This window comes from Phyllostomus discolor, chromosome 7 (genome assembly GCF_004126475.2).
Source record: "Phyllostomus discolor isolate MPI-MPIP mPhyDis1 chromosome 7, mPhyDis1.pri.v3, whole genome shotgun sequence".
In the NCBI taxonomy this organism is placed as follows: domain Eukaryota; kingdom Metazoa; phylum Chordata; class Mammalia; order Chiroptera; family Phyllostomidae; genus Phyllostomus; species Phyllostomus discolor.
The window spans coordinates 74,661,434-74,683,695 of record NC_040909.2 but is presented as its reverse complement, the minus strand read 5'-3'; the positions used below and the strand labels follow the sequence as shown (position 1 = coordinate 74,683,695).

General features: G+C 41.0%; 1 protein-coding gene across 1 annotated transcript in view; it reads left to right on the top strand.

Moving 5' to 3' along the window:
* The window catches only part of C7H8orf89 (chromosome 7 C8orf89 homolog), a 33,387-nt gene extending 28,824 nt beyond the window's left edge, over window positions 1-4,563 (top strand). Inside the window, exon 6 of the mRNA XM_036031024.1 lies at window positions 2,140-4,563. Within this exon, the coding sequence (XP_035886917.1) occupies window positions 2,140-2,291 (152 nt within the window). The 3' untranslated portion in view covers window positions 2,292-4,563. The remainder of the gene's footprint in view (window positions 1-2,139) is intronic.
* The last annotated feature ends 17,699 nt before the right edge of the window (window positions 4,564-22,262 follow it).

Genomic DNA, 22,262 nt, shown 5'->3' with positions numbered 1-22,262 from the left:
TCCTGTCTATTTTGTACTTACCAATTTGAACTTCTTAATCCCTGTACCTTTTCCCCTATTCTCCCCCTTCTCCTCCCAACTGATATCCATCCAAATGATCTCCATATCTATGATTCTATTTCTGTTCTGCTTGTTTGCTTAGTTTGTTTTTAGATTCAATTGTTGATAGTTGTGAATTTATTGCCATTTTAATGTTCATAGTTTTGATTTTCTTCTTGTGATTAAATAAGTCCCTTTAACATTTCATATAATAAGGCCTTGGCAATGATGAACTCCTTTAACTTTACTGTGTCTGGGAAGCTCTTTATCTACCCTTTCATTCTAAATGACAGCTTTTCTGGATAGAGTAATCCTGGATGTAGGTCCTTGTTTTTCATCACTTTGAATACTTCTTGCCAGTCCTTTATTGCCTGCAAAGTTTCTTTAGAGAAATCAGCCGACAGTCTTATGAGAACTCCTTTGTAGGTAACTATCTGATTTTCTTTTGCTGCTTTTAAGATTCACTCTTCATCTTTAACCTTTGGCATTTTTATTGTGATGTGTCTTGGTGTAGTTGGTCCTCTTTGAGTCCAACTTGTTTGGGACTCTCTGTGATTCCTAAACTCGTAAATCTATTTCTTTCACCAAGCTAGGGAAGTTCTCATTCATTATTTTTCAAATAAGTTTTCTATTTGTTACTCCCTCTCTTCTCCTTCAGCACCCCTATGGTTCACATGTTGGTATGTTTGAAGATACCCCAGAGGATGCTTAGCCTATTGTTGTTTTTTGGATTCTTTTTTCTTCTTGCTGTTCTTATTGAGTGCTTTTTTCTTCCTTATGTTCCAAATCATTGATTTGATTCTCAGCTTCATCCACTCCCTGTAAATTTTTGTTTATTTCACTTAGTGTAACCTTCATTTTGCTGGGTTTTCTTTATGCTGTTGAAGTACCCAAAGAGTTCCTTGAGCATCCTAATAACCAGTGTTTTGAATTCTGCATCTGATAGATTTCTTATCTCTGTTTCATTTAGTTCTTTCTCTCGAGTTTTGTTCTGGTCTTTTATTTGGGTCATATTTCTTTGTCTCTTCATTTTACCAGCCTCACTGTGTTTGTTTCTGTGTATTAGGTAGAGCTGCTTTGACTCCCTGTCTCAGTAGCACAGCATATTGTAGACAAGAGCACTGGTAAGTTGTATGGGGCAGGACATTAGGTAATCGCCGGGGCAGGACATTAGGTAATCGCCAGGGCAGGGCAACCTATGTCACTGCTCTGTGGCTCTTTATGGGGGAGGACTCAGAGAGAGGACAATGCAGCTGCCTAGCCTCTGGAGTTTTGTCCAGTAGGAAGCTGTTTCCTGGTACTCACCCTGTTTCCAGTCACTTCACTTTCTCCCCATATGCCACTGGTGCCCTTCTAGCTATTTCCCTGGTGCTGAAGCCCAGAGGGAGTGAGTCTGCATAAGTTATAAGTCTCTTGCAGGCCCTTTAAGAAGCTCCTTAAAGGACTCTGAGAATCCTGAGAATCCTGCAGTTTCTTCCGCTACTCCAACCCACACTGGTTTTTACAGCCAGAAGTTATTGGGATTTACCTTCTTGGTACTAGACCCCTGGGCTGGAAGGTCTGCTATAGGGCTGGGATCCCTTCTCCTGAGGTATCCCTTCCAATTTTTATCCATTACGTGTGAATGTGGGACCACCCATTCTGTGTTTCCATACCTCCTACCCATCTGGATGAATGTGGTTAATTCCTTGGTTATGGGACTTCCATACAGCTCGATTTTCTGTTGTGATATTTGTTTTGTAGTCATTGCAATTTTTGCTGTGGTTGTGTGAGGAGGTGGACTGTATTTATCTATGCTCCATCTGACCTAATCTTTAATAATTATTTATAGAGGATAAATTCCATAGTCATACTTGTTTTTGAAGCATGCTACAGGTACAGAATTAGTTTTATATAATTAAATGTAAGCATTGCAGGTTTTTTAGTTAAGCATTTTTAGATGGCTTATTACAGTCATTAAAAATTAAGTAGTGACATTTCTACTTCAAAGAACTCATAGTATTTGGTGGTCAGTTGAGAAATAGACATTTTGCTTGCATTATATTTAGAGATCATCATTGTGATTATTTTCATTTTAGTAGATGATTTTTTTCCTCACAGGTTTTGGATTCAGCAATCCTCTCATTGGAGCATCATCTCAATACTTACAGAGACTTTCCAAAATGGCACTATTAGAATATGATACCATTTGTCACGAAACAACCAGAAAGTCAAAAAAGGGTAGGAAACGAGAGCTGCGAGACTGCTGGTAACTCATGCTGTGTGATCCTTTCTTCACTGGCTTTTAAGGCTTATACTTTCTTCCTTTCTTTTTCTTTCTTTGGGTACCTGATATGATATGGAATGATACCTGGAATAATAGAAATGTAAATAGGAAATAAATATTTTATGTTACATACAGAATAATTTGTTTTGTTAGCATTACAAATAAGCATTTAAGTTATCATTTATGTAGACATAAACATAAGAAAAATTATATTTCATTAATTTTGTGCATGTTAATTATATTTTTTTGACTCAACTTGAAGAATGTTTTTTGAGTGCCCGCTCGTACAATGACCTTCCCTGGGAGCCACAGAAGATTTAAAAAAAGAGTTAGCTCTTCTCATTGGGGATAGAAAATGGCCAATTGAAACCCCTCCTCTTCCCCGCTTGAGTTTGAAATAGGTGTGATGTAAGTATTCAAGCAAATGAAGATGAAAATATTAGCTCTGCTTTCTGATAGAACCTGGAACGAAAACCCTGGCTTAGATGTGTGGCCACCTCCTGACAGTGAACTTCAGAACTGGGCCAGTGCACAAACCCAGGCAGTGATGACAAGCTCAGGCTTACCTGCTGAGTCAGGGCTTCCATGGCCAAGCAGACAAGATTCTCCACTGTGTAGACAGGCAGATCCCTGAGGGGTAAGGGGATGGGGAGACACCTACTCCTTTTCTGTAAAGAGGAGGAAAGTCAAGCTCAGGAGTACTCTGCTTCTCTATAAAGCCTGAGGGGTGGGGGAGAAGTGTGTGTCAGTGCACCTATCTGAGGAACCAGGAGAAATCCAGGCCACCTGAGGCTGTGATCCAGGGAGAGTGGGATCCATGCCACAGGAGAGGCACAGAGTGTCACAGAGGTTCCAGAACAGGGCGGGTAGCATCCACTGGGAAAGCTTCATGGAAGATACGGTGTTTGAAATGAAACTTAAAGGCAGGAAAGATGGAGGAAGAGGGCATTTCTAGAAAGATGAAATAACATAGCTGAAGTACCCTGTGCATTTGGGAGTGACTAACATGGTTGGAACACTGGGTAGTAGAGGGTGAGTGGCAGAAGTCACATGCCTACAGGCACCAAGCCAAGGACCACATTAGTGACTCAGTGAGATGAAGGCTGCAGGGACCTAGGGCACTCACCAGTCAGCCTCAGCCCTCCATGCCACCTGTGAATGAAGGCCAGCATTGCCAGATATTCCAACTTTGTATGAGAAGCTAGACTCCAGATTTGTATGTGAAAACTTTCAATGTGTAAATGTTAGCAACTAATTTGAAATAAGCAGCTAATTCAAAATTTATAAAGCCATTGTGTGGGCCAGAGAAAGTTGCATGTGCAAGCTAGGGCTGGCTTTGAGGGGGCATTCATTTCTGCAACCTCGAGGAGGTAGGGCTTGAGATAACCAGATGAGATCTGGTAGAGAGCCTTAGATCAAAGCATGAGTTTATATTTCCTCATTTTCACAATGGCAGATTTTGAGAATGAAAATAGATTATTGCTTTTATAATTTAGGATTCATCCAGGTATAGTTACTAGGCTAGATTGTGATGGGAGGAGCCCAAGGGCAGGGAAACCAGTGAGGAGATGCTTATAAAAATTGAGGTAAGAATCTCTGGTGGAAAGTTACAAACAGGACGTCAAGGGGAATCACCTAAGATCAACTGACTGGACGGACATAGGTTATCAAAACAGGAAGAGTCAAAACCAGCTCATTTCTAGTTTTAGACCTAAGATTCTCTTTTGCTAGTTTCAGGGAATAACAAGATGAATTCAGCTTTGAGTATATTCAGTTTCAGGTGCCATCAAGACATCCACAGAGATGCCAAACAGGTAGTTGAAAGCAGCCATGTAGTTCTGGAAAAAAGGTAGTTGACTAGAGTTAGAACTTGGCAAAACATATGTATTGCAAAAGCTGAGTTTTCCTGCTAAAAATTTAGAGAGAAAGGAGAGCCCAGATTCAGAAGGGATGGGAGGAAACAGGAAGAAGAAAAAAAAGAAAGCATTACAGATACAGGAGAATGGGCATATTTCATGTTATTTCATGTTTTATATTACTATATAAAATACACTATTGATATGTATATGTATGTATGCATTATCACAATGCATTATGTAGTTCCTCAGGGGTAACTACATAAACTTACATGGAGATGCTTGTGCTTGGATCTGAATTTCGATTGCAAATGATTTAATTATTACCTGTACCTTTATATCTTCTAGTCACCCATTCCAAGTGTGGTTAATGACTTAAGAAATGGGAAACAGGAGAAAAAGTCATCTCAGACAAAAATTTGATGAGCTCTTTTTTTCTTGTTTTGTGATGAGCACTTATAAATATTGGGTTGGCCAAAAGTTCATTTTTTTTCTATAAGATGGCTCCAGCAGTTCTTAGTTGTCTTTAAATTCATTCAAAACAATTTTGTTAGATTGTATTGTGACAGTTATCATATCAGCATGCATTTAAGAAAACTTATCAACATTAGTGAGTTTGTGTGTAGCCATTTTAATATTGAAGATAGAAGAAATAAGCAACATTTTGGCATATTGTGCATTATTATTTCAAGAAAGGTAAAAACACAACTAAAATGCAAAAGAAGATTTGTGCAGAGTATGGAGAAGGTACTGTGATTGATCAAACATGTCAAAGTGGTTTGTGAAGTTTTGCTGGAGATTTCTTGATGGATGATGCCTCATGGTTGGGTAGACCAGTTGAAGTTGACAGCAATCAAATCAAGACATTAGTGGAAAATAATCAACATTCTGCCATGTGGGAGATAGCCAACATACTCAAAATATCCAAATCAATAAAGTTATTGGTGAAAATGGAAAATGTGTCTTTTATTTTATGGAAAAAAACATAGACTTTTTGGCCAACCCAATACCTTTAATTGTCAAATGGGTTTCATCTAGTGAGGTCCTACTATGTACTCTAAATATTTAATATTATTTGTAAACCTTACAAATACCTGAAATAGTAGATTGGTGATATTATTTCTGTTTTGTAAATAAACAAAGGATCTTTGTTTTACACTGATCTCAAGCTAGAAAATAGAACTAAATTTTCTATTTTCTATATAACTAAGCTCCAAAGCTTATATACATAAACTTAATGGAATTTTTTAAAAAACTTGAACTTAGTTGATACATCATGGTTTAGTTACATATAATTTAGGAGAAGATAGTACTTTCACAGAGGAAAATACCTTGTAATGTTGAGTTCCTGACTTATGACGCCAACACATCTTGGAGCATTTATACCAGTAGAATAGGAAGACTCCCTCCTCCTATATTCCACATGAAATAGTTTGACTCAATTCAGTTTGAGAAAGAAGTGGAATCTTTATTTCTTTTTAATAAATGAGATAGGCTGACAATAATTAATCACCTTTTTTGCCTTGGGTTGAATTTAATTTAACTTATGTTTTTCATTACATCTTTTTTTTAAATTCACAGGCTCCACTTCCTTTCATTACATTTGCTCTTTTTGTTCCTCATGAACTTTTCAGAAAAAAACTACCATGAATTTTGTATTTTGTTCCTCATGAATTTTTAAGAAAAGACCACCACTACTTAATATTTAGTATCACTCCCAAGTAAGATAAACCCACACTTAACAGATAAAGATGAAATGCCAAATTCTGATATTGTAGGCACCACAGAATTAAATTTATGTTTGGCATAGAAGACAATCTTGCCAGAAATTATCTTTTTTAGAAAATCCACCTGTGTAAGCCATATCAGTCATAATCTTAAGAAACTGCATTATCCCTGGCTGGCGTAGCTCAGTGGACTGAGTGCAGGCTGCAAACCAAAGTGTTGCAGGTTCAATTCCCAGTCAGGGTACATGCCTGGGTTGCAGGCCATGATCCCCAGCAACCGCACATTGATGTTTCTCTCTCTCACTCTATCTCCTTCCCTTACTTCTCTAAAAAATAAATAAATAAAATCTTAAAAAAAAAAGAAACTGCGTTATGATAAATACTTAGGATTTCAAGACTGAGTCTTGATGCTAGGATTAAAAAAAAATTCTTTACAAAGAGTAGTTACTTAAGTGAAGGATAAATCATTAGTCAATAATAGTTTCAAAGAAATTTCCTAAGACTTACTGCCTTTTCTCTAGTTCTAAGCTCATCAAACAACCCTCTAATTTTTAATTTTGATTTCTCATTAAATATAGTCAGCAAAAAGCAGATTCCTTCTCTGGATGACAATAACTAGATTTTTTACATGTTCACTATGTACAGGACATTATGCTGAGCACTTTTCATCTAATATCTCATTGAATCATTCCAACAACCCAACTTGTTCTCACTCCACTTTCCTGGGTGACTATTATGCATCTTCTCTTTTTAGTTCAGCTCACTAGTGCCTTTACCCAACCTGTTACTCTTAGCTTACTGCCTTCCTCCTTATTTCCTTGAGTATATAGGAGCTATCAGGAGAGAACTTCCATTCACTCATCTGTGAACCTCCTTGCCTCTGTGCTCCTGCACTACTGCCCATGCTCCTGAGAGCAGATCCTTACTTGTGCACAGATGTCATCATTTCCCTCTTGACACAGTCATTCTACCAGTTTAAAAATGCTGCGAAATCTGTCTTAACCCTATATTTGACCTCTTATGACCTGTGTTTCCTTTTACAACCGTACTAGCCACTTCTCCTCAGTCTCTTTAACAAGATCATACAGCTAGCGTAGTGGCATATCTGGGATTTGAACCTTTAAAGGCAGAGACTACTTACCCATTTTTATGTCCATAGTACTTGGCACCATGCCCAGCATGTAACATGAATTGAGAAGCAGTTGATTATTTTGTGAGAAAGATTGTGAGCTAGAGGTCATTTGGGGATGACACAGTTGAGACCAGAGACACTGGACTTTATAGTCAACAGGAGGGAAATATGATCACTACTGGAATTTCTGAGGAGTGGGAACAGGTAAGAGATCCAGACAGGTAAACTTTGGTTAGCACCTGAAAGAAGAAAATTGGGTCTAGTCTGGCAAATGTTGTCTTCAAAGCCTAGCAGCTTAGAGTCAAATGGTCATTGCCTGGTTGGCAGTGAGGAGCCCATTGTCTCAGGACAAATTCCTGGGAAACAGACACAAAGATGGAGGTGAGCACACAGAGTTTTCTGGTGATGCTGTCAGGTGGAGTTGCTGAATAGCAGTGTAACCTCAGTGAAAACCTCAGCCAAACAAAACCCATGCGGAGCTGGAAAAGCCCCTGAGAGCTGTCAAACCTCAAGAAAGGAGATTTCACCTTCACTAATCCCATCCCTCTTCCCGCTGATCAGTCAGTCATTGGAGGTGAACTGCAGTTGGGGAGGGCTGTGACCCTGGGCGGGGTGCTCTCTCCTGCTGAGGGAATTCCTGAAGAAAGACTCAGCTGACAGTGCCATCAGTCATGAACACCCCCAGAGCTGGGGGAAGAGTGCTGTGGTCCAACCAGGGAGATATGGGTGGCACACCACAGTAGCCACTATCCCTCTCCCCAGGGAACCAAAGTATCAGGTAGGGAATGAAGACGAGCATCCAGGAGTGGAGGAAGAAGATGGCTTGACCACATGCTGGTAAGGCTTCTGCTAGGAAATGGCTCAAGTGAAGAGATTTCATGGGTAGGGTCAAGGAAGTAGACAACATTGTGAGGGACCTGAGACTACTGGTGGTGGAAGACTGTTACCACCCTTGGGGCTAAAGGGTCTCGGGAGGGAAATAATGTTACCTGAGCCAAATGGGAACAGCAGCTGCAGTCACAGGGGACACCACAAGGTGCACCATGGAAGTGGATAAGTCTCTAACCTCTTTTTAACCACTGCTCTCTACCTTCCCCCGGTGACATCAGCCAACCCCAAGTGAAAGTCAGTTCATAACAGAGCCTTGGAGGAAGCATTCCACAGGACTTAGCCTCTTGGCTCAGAGCATGATGAACACAATGGAGAACAACCAGCAAAGGGTGCAAGTTAAAAACAACCCAGGATTAGAACTTGGGGCAAAGAGTGAGATGCTGCCCTGCCTTCAAGCCTTTTTACTGACCAACGCTGAGGCTGACCTAGAGCCTGGGCTGGAACTGAGTTTTGGGTAGGTCACTAATGTGAAGCTTGGACCCAAAGTACAGGGGCAAAGTTGAACAAAAGATGGGAGGGTCAGATAGAAAGACTTGAGGGACTGAGGGGAATGGAGGCTTGAAGGGTAATGTAAAGCCCAAGAAAGCAAGAAATCCACCAAACCCCACATAATTCAGAAACCATTTGACCTTGCTTCTACTCTCATCAAACCCTGCTGGGTTTTTCGTTCCTCCTGAGGTCTCCAATACTGGGGTCAGATGGAGGACCAGATTGTCTTCCAGTGGCATGTGGACAAATGACCTTGAGGAAGGCAGTCCGAATGCACCATGCAGCTGAAAAGCCCGTGCAATGTCTGGAGGGGAAAGGAGGGAGCAAAAAACCTCACAGTGAGGGAGCTGGACTGGATGGAGATGATATAGTTATAACTCACCATCTAAAAATCAACGTCTGATAATGAACATACATGGAATCCAAATGATGGTGGCAAATATTTCCCCACCTAGTCAGCTTGAATTAGGCATCTGGGAATTCCCATCTTCTCCCTTGATCTCCTCTTTCTGTTTTTAATCCCTGTCACCTACCTCTACCCCATCCCTGTCCTAGCTCGCTCCTAGGAGTGGGAGGTTCAGGCTCTCAGAGTATTTTTTTCTGAGAGGATGAGAAGGTGGAGGCTTGTAAACAGTTCCCCTCTTTAGGAGTAGACTGGGTCTTTTAGGTTCACAGAAGAGCACCTGCAAGACACATAGCTCTCTGGGTAAATGTGACCACTCCCATAGTGCTGCTTGGATGTGTCATTCAGTCCAAGTCCCCTTCCCACCAGGAGTGAGGCCAGGAAGGAGGGGGAAGGGGAGATTGAAAGTGCTGTCCTTCTACACTGGAAATAGTGATAATAACAATTATTCTAGTGACTCAAACTGAGTGGCTGCTCTATACCAGCTATACATTAGATGCTGTAGTGATGGCCTTCCTCCTCCCCAAAGTTATGTCCATGTCCTAATCCCTAGAATCTGTAAAGGTGACTTTATTTGGAAAAAGGGTCTTCGCAGGTGCCATTAATTTAAGGATTTCAAGGTGAACACAATGGAGGATGAGATCATCCTTATTAATCCACAGATGAACCCTAAATCCAATGACAAGTATCCTTATAACAGACACAGAGTGGCACAAGAGAAGAGAAGATCATGAAGAGAAAGAAGATTGGAGGAGGAGAGATGCAGCCGCAAGCCAAAGATGTGGAACCACCAGCGGCCAGGGGAGGCCAGGAGGGATGCTCCCTGGAGCCTTTGGACAGCAAAAGTTTCAGTCTTACGGCTTCCAGAAAGAAATAAATTCCTGTTGTTTGAAACCACTTCACTTGTGGTAATTCTTTCAGCAGCCCTAGGAATCTAAACAAATGATTTACATGCATCCTTTCTAATCCTCACCATGATCAGCAAGGTGAAGGTGCTATTTTCTCATTATATAGACAAAGAAATTGCAATCTGAACCTGAGCTTGCCTGAATCCTGAGTCACTGTGCTCTCCATCATGGTACTGTGTCATTGCTAATGTCTTTCCAGTTCTAAAAGTGTCCTTCTGCGTTTCTGGCTTGTGAGCAGGTCCTTGCTCGCCCCACTCAGACTCGTCCATTAGCAACGGTTAATTGACAGGCCATTGTGTTGGCAACAGATTAGGCTGTGGATACAAAGTTGACTGTCATTAATTCCTCCTCCTTCACCCCATTTAGAGCCTAAAGCTTCAGGGGAGGAACAGTCTAGTGTAACCACCTGGGGAAATAAGTAGAAATATTGTAGAACCCTAAATTATAGTTTAAATTTTTCACAATAACTGTCAACTATGAAGTGATTTGTGGATTGCCAAGCCCTTTCACTCACATGATTTCATTTGAGCCTTGGGAGATGAGGTTACACAGGGATGTTACATATGAGCAATTTATTTCATGGATGAGGACAATGGGGTTCTCAAGTCAAGTGGGCCCCTTGGTGCCGTGTGGTAACTGAGAGGCAGTCCCCTACAGCACCCTCTCCCTCCCTGAGGTCCATTATAGATGCACATAATCAGCCATGTGATTTCAAGTGCTTAACATTTATTTGGTTTTTCTATCTGGATTTTTCTTCCTTGAAAATAAGGGAGGATTGCTGACTGGGATTATGAGGATCTGGCTCCTGTTTGAACAGGGTTTTGGTGTTGAATAAATGAGTGATGTCAGCAGACAGCCCCAAGTCAGAAGAAGGCTGAACTAAGACCTGCTTTAGAATAAATATTTGTGATTCCTTGAGCAGTTCTTGTTTCTTATTGTATGGCTTTTGCAAAATGCTTACAGTCAGTAGCTTGATTGATACTCATGTTTAAAGAAGGGTAGAAATGGCCACCAGTGCCTTGTGATTCCACCAACCATATTCAACCAAACATAAAATGTGTAAGTTCATAGTATGGGCATAATCGACTTTGTTGGAATGCAAGTTGATACCTATACAAAATGGGTATGTGAGAGAAATACATTTCATTTACTGAGAGTTTTGCTTGTGCCTGTTTTTATCTGAAACTAAAGTGATAGCAGTCTAATTTTCTACAACTCAACAAACCTCAGTATAATCTGAGATAATGTGAACATGAAGACCAAAAATCTATCTTCCAAAAACTGGCTCTGGTGAAATAATGCCATTAGCGACCTTATCCTAAAATAGACATTTTCTGAAGAAGCTGACACATTTAAAGTCTATGCTTATAGAGCACAGGCGGCAAACACAAGGCCTGCGGGCCCAATGTGGCCCTCTACCTTGTTTTATCTGGCCCAGCACCTTGTTTCTACCTGGTGGCAGCACAAAGCTCTCGCTTAACTGTTAAGGAGTAGTTACATTTACACAGTCCTAAAATTACATTCGGGCCTTTGAAAGCAAACTTGAGGCTGATGTGGTCCCTGGTGAAAATGAATTTGACACCCCTGTAGAGAGTGTTGTTTTGGCCATAAGAAAAGAAGAAGAGACAGCTCTGGCTCATGACAAGTCAATTTTATGTTAATAAACAAGTCTATTTAATGTTAACATATTTTAGCAGATTAAAAATATTCACAAGTTGATTTACACATTAGAAGATTTGGGGCCCTGGCTGGTATAGCTCAGTGGATTGAGCTCGGGCTGGGAACCAAAGTGTCCCAGGTTCGATTCCCAGCCAGGGTACATGCCTAGGTTGCAGGCCATAACCCCCAGCAACCGCACATTGATGTCTCTCTCTCTCTCTCTCTCTCTCTCTCTCTCTCTCCCTCCCTTCCCTCTCTAAAAATAAATAAATAAAATCTCAAATTAAAAAAAGACCTTGAAATGTCTTTAAAAAAAAAAGAAGATTTGGCATACACTTGAAACAATTTCTAATAGCTGTCCTTTCCCCCAACTATGGGGCTTGTTGTATGAGGGAGGGATACCAAAAAAAACAGGAATTATCTTCTGGAGTGCAGGCCCCCTGTAGTGCAGGCTTCCCCTGACAGGTGCATGTTCTAGGAACCCATCTGTATCAGTGTACTAGCTGCCATTTTTGTGCAAGGCTGAGTTCTGCTCCAGTGAATTTTTTTTTAAATTTTTCTTTGAATGCATTTATCCATTTTATGATGGGTGATTTATGAGGGCACTGGCCCACACTGCGCTGAGTATTTAGCAGTTTTGAACCAAAAATGGCATGACCTCTGTACCCCACCCTCCCTATCCACCTGATCTTGCCCTGAGTGACTTTTTTTTTTGCTTCCATGGATGAAAAAAATCCTCAAAGAGAAACATTTTGCTGGTGTGGAAGAGATGAAACAAAAAAAGGGCAGAAGCACTAAAAGGCATCAAAATCAATGAGTGTGAAAACTGTTTTGAGCAGTGGAAAAAAATATCTTACTAGGTGTATTACATCAAATGGAGAGTGCTTTGAAGGTTGCCAAAGTTAAACGTGCAAGAATAAATACACAAATTTTTGTAAGTAAATTACATTTTTGGGGGTCTCTCCTCATAAATTTTAGGCATATGAGGTGCATAACATAAAATTTACTCTCTTCATCATTTCTAATTGCATAATTCTCTTACATTAAGTACAATCTCATTGACAATTTTGAGTTCTCTTGCTGTTTTGTTTTGGACTGCCTTCCTTTCACGTCTCCCATTTCACTTTTCTTGGCTTGATATCTGCTATCCCAACACATAGGCAAAAAATTCTGAATCTTTGTACAAAATAAAGAAAAGCATGACCCCACATTGCACCTGTGGTAGGATAGCCCATCAAAAAGTTCAGTGGAGTGAGCTGTTGAGGCCTTACTGTTTTGTGCTCTATGGCTGTGGCAAGGGGTTCTGTCATCTGGGCTGAGGTCAGGGTGTAGGGAGGATGGAAAATATTAACTTCCCAGGAAGAAGTGGACCATTTTTCTCTTTTGAAGGTCAGGTCTTCCTTAACCCTAGGGAGGCCAAACAGATTTTTGTATGCATTGAGATCCTTCTATGGTCCAACTCTATCTGGTGGGCCATCAGGTTCTATGGTTGCAGAAGAGGTGAGAAACAAGCTCTTTTGTGTTGGAGGACTCTGATCTGAACAGGTGGAAAAAGAAGGGATGAAGGGTCTCTGTATCCTAAGGATCAGATGCTTGAGCTCCCACTTGATACCAGTCTGAGAGTCTGCATAGGGCCCAAGACATTTGGGGCTGGTGGATGTTTGTGGCTAGAAAGAGTGGTTAGACCAGAAGATCCATCCATCTGAACCCCACAGCTTGAGAAAAGAGTCAAGTTATCATGACCTCACCATTGATGGAAATTGGTCTTAGAGAAGGAGTTGCAAGCTCTTGGGGAGATGTAGGAATTCTGACATTGTTTATATAGACTGGATAGGGCTGAAAGCAAATAGAGTCCTAGGCATATACTGACATGAAAACTCAACACACAGCTGCAGTCTTCTAAGTTGCCTGAGGACATTCACCAACTCTACAGTTGAATTCATTTGCCCCATCCTATGTCTTGGCAAGTTTACCACAGTCCAGCTTATCCATGCCCTGAGAAGACCAATGGGTGTGATTATGGCCTGAGGTCCAATTCAGAGGTCAGAAAGGTGGCCTTGGGGTCCTGAGTAGAGTCCCACATGGTTGGCCGGTTGCTGAGACCCATATCTGTTGCTTTCAGAGCAGTTGTGGACATGGAGTATTACAGACCTTCCAGCAACATGGTGAGTATCTTTAGCAGGCTAGATGGAGTTTGTGTGAGAATATAGGTTAACCACATGGGCTCTGATGCCAGGCTACTTGGGGTCAAATCCCCACTCTGAAACCTGGTAGCTATTTTAACTGTGGTCAGGTTTCTCTGCCTCTCCAAGCATCATCTGGAAAATGAAGATGTAAAAAACAAAATAGTAATGACACTTACTTCTTGGGGATATTGTAAGAGGTAAGCAAAATAATGTGTCTGCCACAAGGTGCTTAATTGTGTTATTTTAATTCATCAGGCAAAATCCTTGGAGTGTTGGGTGATGTGGGAAATCAAATACTCCATGGACAGAACTGTAACCTGAGAAGGGCTGATCAGCCACCCACCCGGCCTGGAGGAGGTTGAACTGGACACAATGACCAAGCCCTGGTTTTCTTTTCAATCTTAGAAGAAAGGGTCTTTTGTATTGGTGTTTTAGTGTTCTTAGGAGATTAAAATAAAAAAATTTTAAAAAAAAGAACAAAGGGTATAATTTTAATTAGATGAAAGGAGGCTTGCCAGATCCTGACAAAAGCACAGGCGCTGTTCTGTGTCCCCACTGTCTCTGGGACGTCTGAAAGAACTGGATGAAGGACTCTGCAGTGAAGGGACCACACTAGAGTGCTCCACAGAGTCCTCCTGGCTTTCCTCTGGGGATATGGACACAGGCCGGGAATCTCTCATAATTACTAATGTTCTGATTGGGTGGTAGCACAAAGTGTGTTTAGGAAGACTTTTCTGAGCACTTCTGAGCTCTGTGCCACCAGGGCAGTGGGTCTGATTTCTTAAATTACCTGGTGACAGTTTACAATTTTGACTTAGGGAAAAATGAGTATGTCCCTAGCTCTACTTTTGAAAGATAATAAGTAAATGCTCATACCAGTGTTTAAAAAACATTGTTATATATTCTCTTAAATAAACATTTACACTAGCCCCTTCCTTTCCCTTTTACTTTCCAAGTAAAGGACATCAATATCCAACTCTTGTGCTTACTATTTTTGTTCCAGAAAGCAGCACAGAATCTTGGGTTCCCTCCTACACCCCTTCTGACAGCCCCATAATGGTTTTCTGCTTCCTTTGAGTGTTTTTCTCCTTTATTCAGAGACCTGTTGTCCAATGTTTAACACTGATGCAGGACACACACACACACACACACACACACACACACACACACACACACAGCACATAAAATCAGCCATCAGTGAGTGACTTACTATATTTTGCCTCCATCTTGGAAACAGCAGCTTTCACTGTCTTCACCCTCCTGCACCCCACCAACACCAGTTGTCGAGGAAGTGGTACTGGAAGCCCAAGACCAATAAACCATATGAGTTGTTAAGTTGCTAAGACAGAGTGTGACACGTCCACGGAGACCTGTGAGTGAGGAGGTCCAAAGCAGGTGACATTTAGCGGATGCACAGATTAGTAACTACCATTGTCATCTGCCTGATTTACAACAGATACTAAGTAAATTTCATTAATTTTTTTCATTTCATTTATTTCATTTATTCCTCACAACAGCCCAATGAATCAGGTGTTATTGTTATCCCCGTTTTTTGATAAGGCTCGGAGAGATTAGGTAACTTTCTTGAGGTCCCATAGATAATGGCAGAACTGAGATTTGAACCCAGGTCTGTTTTACACAAAAGCCCATGCTCTTAATCACTATGCTGCATGCCAGGTGTAGGACCCTCTGTGGAGTTATAAAGAAGCGAGGCTTCTCTTTTCAAGCTGCTTGCAGTTTAGAATGAACTGGAATGTATGTCATTGTATCTCATTGCTACACCTTACTATAGCTTCACTATTTCTTTACCAAACAGAACATATGTAGCATCTTCTTTGTCATGCAAGGGAAAGTCACACTGGTAGATTCACATTCCAACGTGTGGCTTAGACTCACTTTTGCCAAAGGTATTTATGTGGGGGCTTAACTATCTACTCTGTAAGCACAAAGGTGCAATACCACCAGGTGAGGAGGAGGCCTCAGACAGGGTGGGCTGGGCACAAGGGAGTGATTTGGCTTGTGAGATATTGCAGACAAATCCCAATATTTTTATTAAATGAAGAGTAGTTTTCTCCAGGTGTGGCAAAGTCATGGTCCCCCAATTATTGCTGATTTATTCCCATCAGGGAATTATTCACCACTTCCATACTTGTGCTGTGGAAGATAATAGGTCAGGATCTGGGATACAAATTAGGAACACAGAGATTTGTCCCTTTGACTTCTTATTAGGGGAAAGACAGACAGAGGCAACTGATTCTAATACTGAGGTTCAAGTGCAGAAATGGTAGTGGGTGGAAGGTTCTGTGTGAGCACAGAGGTCAGAGGGACTAAAGGTCCTTGTGAGACTTACAGGAGATTCTCCACATCTGGAGGAAGCTTTGATCAGTGGAGAAGAGAAAAAAAGGTCATTTCAAGTCAGGGGAACAGTATGGGTTGGAGGTATGAGTGTGTATGTCATTATTGCAGAAAAATGGGAAATTTGTGAGTGGAGGATAAAATGTAGTATATCGAGAGGTAGGAAAGTCAGGGCTCCATAAATCAGGTTTATGACAAAGATATGCAGGAAATCTCTGCCTGTTTTTTAATGATAACAGTGGGAAAGAAAGCCTTGCAGTATAATATTCATGACCATTCCTTTTAGAGAAAGTCTCACATTTCCAAATATTCAAGAGCAAAATAACTCATTTGGGTCACAGTCAGTTTTGGGCCAGTGAATTCCCATTAAAATAGAACTTCAGAGATAGTCCTTCTATAGTGAGAGAGGACAAGGTCGATGGAAACCTATGTCACTTAAGAAGTATCTCTAGCAGATTGGAGTGGGAATTTTGAATATTCTCTTGATCTTACAAGGGGAGAAATTAAAATAAAACACTTCAAGATAAAATAGGATGAAGAGTAAATCCATAGAAGTTTTTGTTTCCTTACTATTATCATCCAACTAACTTCCATGGGTAAGTGTGTGCTGGGAAAGAATCCACTGGGGAATTACTTGCAGCTACTTATAAGGCTGGTCTATTTCACAATTGGAAGTTTTCAAATGGATCTTAATAGTGAAACTTCAAGTGTCCAAAAGAACTTAATGCATTTCATAATTCATAGGGGACACCCAATTAATGCTGACAGTTAGGCATGTTAGAAATGTGAGAAACTATAGTGAAAGAAAATTGTTTTGAGAATGCAATTTGGAGTCTGCCTTGATAAGGTAGTCAAAAACTCTTGGGTGAAAGAAACAGTGGTGGTCCTGGAACCCCAGCACACCTGCTCACAAAGTTTGAGCAATGTAGAGCTTTAATTTCGGGTTTGGTTCTCTGAGCCTCTCCCAGAAGATGAGTTCTGTCTAGTCTGCATCCTCAGAGAAGAAGTTTCTGAGACAAGGGAATGACTGTTGCAACTCAACCCTTCTCCTTCGGCGTTTTGAGATCATTATTTGTATCTCTCTTTTCGAAGACCTTTCTTTTATAATAATATTTCATACTTTTTATTGTTCATGATAATCCAACGAGGTGTAGCAGACACTTAATATTCATTGAAGATGAGAGAAGGCAATGCAGACATTGTCACTTTCAGATACCAGATAAGTTCAGCTGTAGGCAGAAATAGAATGAGGCCTCTTGTTCCTTGTTACCATCCTGTTACAAGGGATACACATGGTATGAAGGCCCTCTCAGCAAACCTGGCATCTCTCTGTTTAGACAGTACTGATCCCTGCCATCCTCAGAGACCATGGATAGAGATGCCAATGGGAGAATAAGCCACTAGCACTTAAGCAGGGCCTCACAGACTGGTAGTGCCTTGGAAAGGGTCACATCATCCATTCCAGAAACTGACTAGGCCACGGGGAGTCACTCCTGCTCACCGAGCTCATGGCATCTGACACAGAAACCAGATTTCCAACTTGTTGGTCCACAATGAGACCCATAACTGACATGTGGCATGAATGTGTCGACTGTCCTTTCCCCCTTACATGTTAATATCCCATGCACAGGGATTCCTTTTACAACCACTGTCAGTCAGGCAACAGCTCTGACATAATTGCTGTTGCCCACAAATAGAGAAATTTGGTCATTTCCTGTGACATGTCTGGACAGCTGCAACCATTGATGCTTTGGTCAGCAAGCCAGGGAAGACACTTGGGGTAAGGAATCTGAATCATGATTCCTGCCTGAAAACATCGGTTAACATCAATTTGGGAAAATCAATAACACACTAATCAAAACCCTCAGAGCTGGTGTTGGTAGCCTGAGAAACACTTAGAAGAAAATCTGAATAGATTTCTTAGTACAGCACTCTCTATTTTTCTCATAATATTAAAAATGGTTTAAACTTACAGGAAAGTTAAACACAGTTCAATGAACACCTAGATTTTTCTGTTCACATCATTTTGAGACATTTGCTGTATCTCCCTCTCCTGTGTTTTTGGAATGTTTTTGTTTGTTTGTTTATTTATTTGCTGGATCAGTTTGCAAGTGATGTGCAAATAATATGACACTTCACTCCTAAACATTTCAGCATGTATCTTTTATTCTGTTTGTCACATTAATGAATTTAATGTGATGGTCTGGTTTCTGACCTACAGACCTTCAGAAATAGCAAGTTAAAAGACAGTTCCCTGGGGGAACATGATCACAGTGAGGAAAGATTCTTGACAATTTTACAACAAAGAACAAACCAGAAAACCTATTTCTTAGAAAAAGCTAGAAGTACAGCAATCTGGAAAACACAGACTAATTACTCAATAACAGAATTAATTTCCAAATTTAAAGAAAAGACTAACATATATTTGAGATTTACAGAAGTGGTTGCCTAAAGCTGAAAACTATCAACTCTCCAGGACAGTGGGCTCCCCAGAGTGTCCAGATTAAAAGAGCTTTAGTGTTTTGTTGTATCAGTTAGAACATTTCTTGATGCATTACAGATTTCAAGTATGATTTTAGGTAATGACATTTATTATGCCAGTATGTCTAGTATTATAATTTTCATTAATTTTAGCTTGACAGCATTCTCCTTTAGGAGAAAATATTATACTTTACAATCAGCTAGAGAAAATGTACTTTATTTAATTATTTTTTAATTTTGTTTCAATTACAGTTGACATTCAATATTATTTTTATATTAGTTTCAGGTGGATAACATAGTGGTTAGAGAATTATATAATTTATCAACTGATCCCCCCATAATTCAAGGGTCTATTAGGTTCCATACATAGTTATTACAATACTATTGATTCAATTCTCCATCAGTATGTATCTTTTAAGAATAAAGATTTTTAACCACATACCATTTATCACACTCAAGAAATCAACATTGATATCCTAACATCTGATATATAGCCCATATTCAAATTTCTAGCATGTATATACATACATATATATATATATATATATATATATATATAAATTTTAGTTTCTTTTAAGAGATACCATATCATCAACAGCATTGAAGCCTGAGGATGAAATTATATAGGAAAAGACACAAACATCAAAACATCTGATTCTAAAAGCAATTCAACAGATGCAGACACCAAATATGAAGAAATTTTAGGTATTACTTTAGCCATTTATTTCCCTTACATTTTTCTTTTTATGTATGCACAGACTTAATGCAGGATAAAATCTGGTAAGTATCTAAGTAAAAAGTCATCTAAATGATTAAAGAAGAAGGGGTTAGAAAGACTTGTGTTACAGTATAATTGACAGAACTGTTTTTTTTTGCAGGATTTAAAATAATGGTGCACCTTATTACATATGATGAAATACATTCAGTTGGAGGTTCAGAACACACAAGAAAACATGCCAATTCATGGGCTCAGCTGAGAGTCCTGAGTATGACGATTTGCACACTTGATGCCCAGTGGTCAACTCAGGACGGCTCCCTCTCTGGGACCTAAGGGCTGAGGCAGCCAGCTGACTCTCACTCTCCTCCCTCACTCACCTCCTCCCCTTCAGGACTCCATGCATGTCTCCCAGTCCCCATCTGTGGTCATTTTTTTTCTTCAGATCGGTTTCAACACAAGTCAGTTCTGCTTTCACTTCAGCTGAACCAGGTGTTCCTAAGTTGCCTCTGTCTGAGCTATGATCTTGGGCACTCCTTTCCGCTGGCTAATCACAGCCATCTCACGTTTATCCTTCCCCACTCTGTGCTTCCAGGGCACTCAGGTTTCTGCTTTCTGGGCTTGCCTCACTGTAACCTTCCAAGTACTGGCAACAAGCTAATCTTTGCCCAGTTGTCCTGGCTTCTACTCTAAAACAGATAATAAACGAACAAACAAAACAGAAGCATTTGAGAGTCTTGAGGGAGAGTTGATGGGTTGCTGGCCAGTGGACCAGACATCCACTCCTGTCTAATAGGCATGCGCTGGAGATGGGGTCATGTGCAAATGTGACCACCTAGGCTACATTTTCAGCAGAGGCTGTGGGTGCTGGCAGGGAGGAGCAGGAGCTGGGCTGGGGCGGGTAGTTAAACCTGCCACTCCAAACATTACCAGGGATTTTTTACCTTTGCATATTTTCTTTTAATATTTTTCCCAATCTGATAAAAGATGTGGGACTTTTAACAGGCTATGTGTATGTATGTACATACATCTAAAATTAGTTATTAGTGAACTTTCTTCTGGACTGAGACTGGGTCAGCTTTTACAGGATCTCTTCTCTGGCTCCTCGGTGATCTTGTTTGTCTCTCTTTCCAAACCTTCTTTTCCTCTTATCCCTGCAACAGTCCTGCCTCCTGTTCTGCATAGATTAGTATAAAATGTGTATTTTCTTCTACCTCAGGACAACCCTGAATACCATCTCCTAATTAATCTTCCAAAAGTACATTGCTATTATATTACTCTTCTCCTGAGACTCTACTATGGTTCCCCATTGGTTTTGGACCCTGGAAAAATCAGTTCACTTCTTGAGACCCTGTTGTTTACTGTAAAATGGTGCAATAATACCCGCCACATGGGCTGTGTTGTGGCTACAGGTAATGTCCACTAATGCCTGGGGCAGGGCCTGGCAAAGTGTGGGTACCCAACAAATGCGTGTTCATACCTACGTGTTGGCAGTGTTTCTTGAGTCATCATCACTTCCACCAAGAGCCACACAGCTCCTTTAGAACATCCCTCTGATCTCTCTGTATAACCTACAGCTTGTGCAATGAGACTGAAAGATGGTGAGACTGGTACCTGGGAGGTGTGGGCCTGGCCCTGTGCCCAGAAACAGTCACTGCCCATGTGCTTGGCACTTTCCAGCCCTGGGGCAAGCCTCAGGGGTGGAGCCTCTTGTTTCTGGCACCTACAGGTTGCCTCCACGGTGCTTATAATGGGCCCCACGTTTTCCTGACCCTGATCAGGGTGCTTCTGTGACACCTTCTATAGACTTGTCACCTCAAGATGAGGACTTATGAGCCCTATGGCTCTCTTTGACACAGGACTAGGAAACTGCAGGGTGGGAGATTAGTACCAGGCAGTAAGTGCTGATGAATATGAGTTTGCATCAACTAATTTCAACCTTGGTCTGGCTCCCTAGATACCAGTGTTTGTCACCCTTCTTGGTTACCAGGAACAGAAGGACACTCACTTGCCCTAATAAAACATTGCTGTCAGGTTATCATTGAGACAAAGGGAAAGAAAAGAATCCCACCATAGGGCCCAATTTCATGAGAACCAAGAAGAACAGGGGTTCACCCAGATGGTTGTGCTTTGGGAATGGAAAGACCCAGATAACCTGTGTCTAGGTTATTCTGGTGTCCCATCAGCAGCATGGGCAAACTGTTACCATGTCCAGATAGTCTCTGCCTTTGTTTTAACAATTTATTCAACTTCTGCTCTTTCAGCCAGTGTTCAGTTCTCTTTGTACATTTCCTGTTCAAATTCCTCAGAGTAGGATTTGATTAATCTCGAGTAATTCCTGATGGGCAGTTTTGTCGCAAACCACATACCAGGTGACACTGTAGGTCTTGGATGGGTGGCTCAGATCAGATGCTCACTCTGGCCCAAAAAGTTGTGGCCAGGATGAGGGTCACAGGCATAAGCAGGGTGCCCATGGGGCAGACCTTCTGGAACCACCGAGGATGTGTGGGTTCAGGGAGGGTTAGCTGGCTCCATTCACCTTGTTTCTCCCTCTTCCCATAAAAGATATCTAATGACAATATTTACAGAAACTACAATATTGTAGTTGGGGAAATAAAGCTATTTCTTTTTTGAAACCATCCTGAATTTTACCCCATTCCCTTTCAATTCACACTCTACACTACTGCTAGGGTTCTCTTTGTAAATGCATGTTAAATCTCATTATCATGAAATCTTTTACAGGCTTTCCATTACCCTCAGGCTGAAATCACAACTCCTCAGCATAGTTTTCAAGATCCTTATGATCTGGCTGTCTCATGGACTCATCACCCCTTCCACTCCACACTGCTCCCTTCCCCACACAGAATACACACACAATGTTGATATAGACCCTTTGCTTTAACTATATCGAAATTTTGCAGTGCCCTGAATTATCACATTCTTCCCTGTCTAAAGAAGTCACTAGGACACTTTTTCCTCTGTCTTTTAAATAACTCCTAACCATTCTTTGGGATTCAGTGTCACATCTCTTGAGGAAAATTTCCTCTACACTCCAGAGTTGACTTGGATGCCCTGTGCCGTGCACCCACAGCATCCGACCACATGGAGAATAACTCGCCACACCGCTCTATGCTGTCGATGTGCTTGTTTGTTCT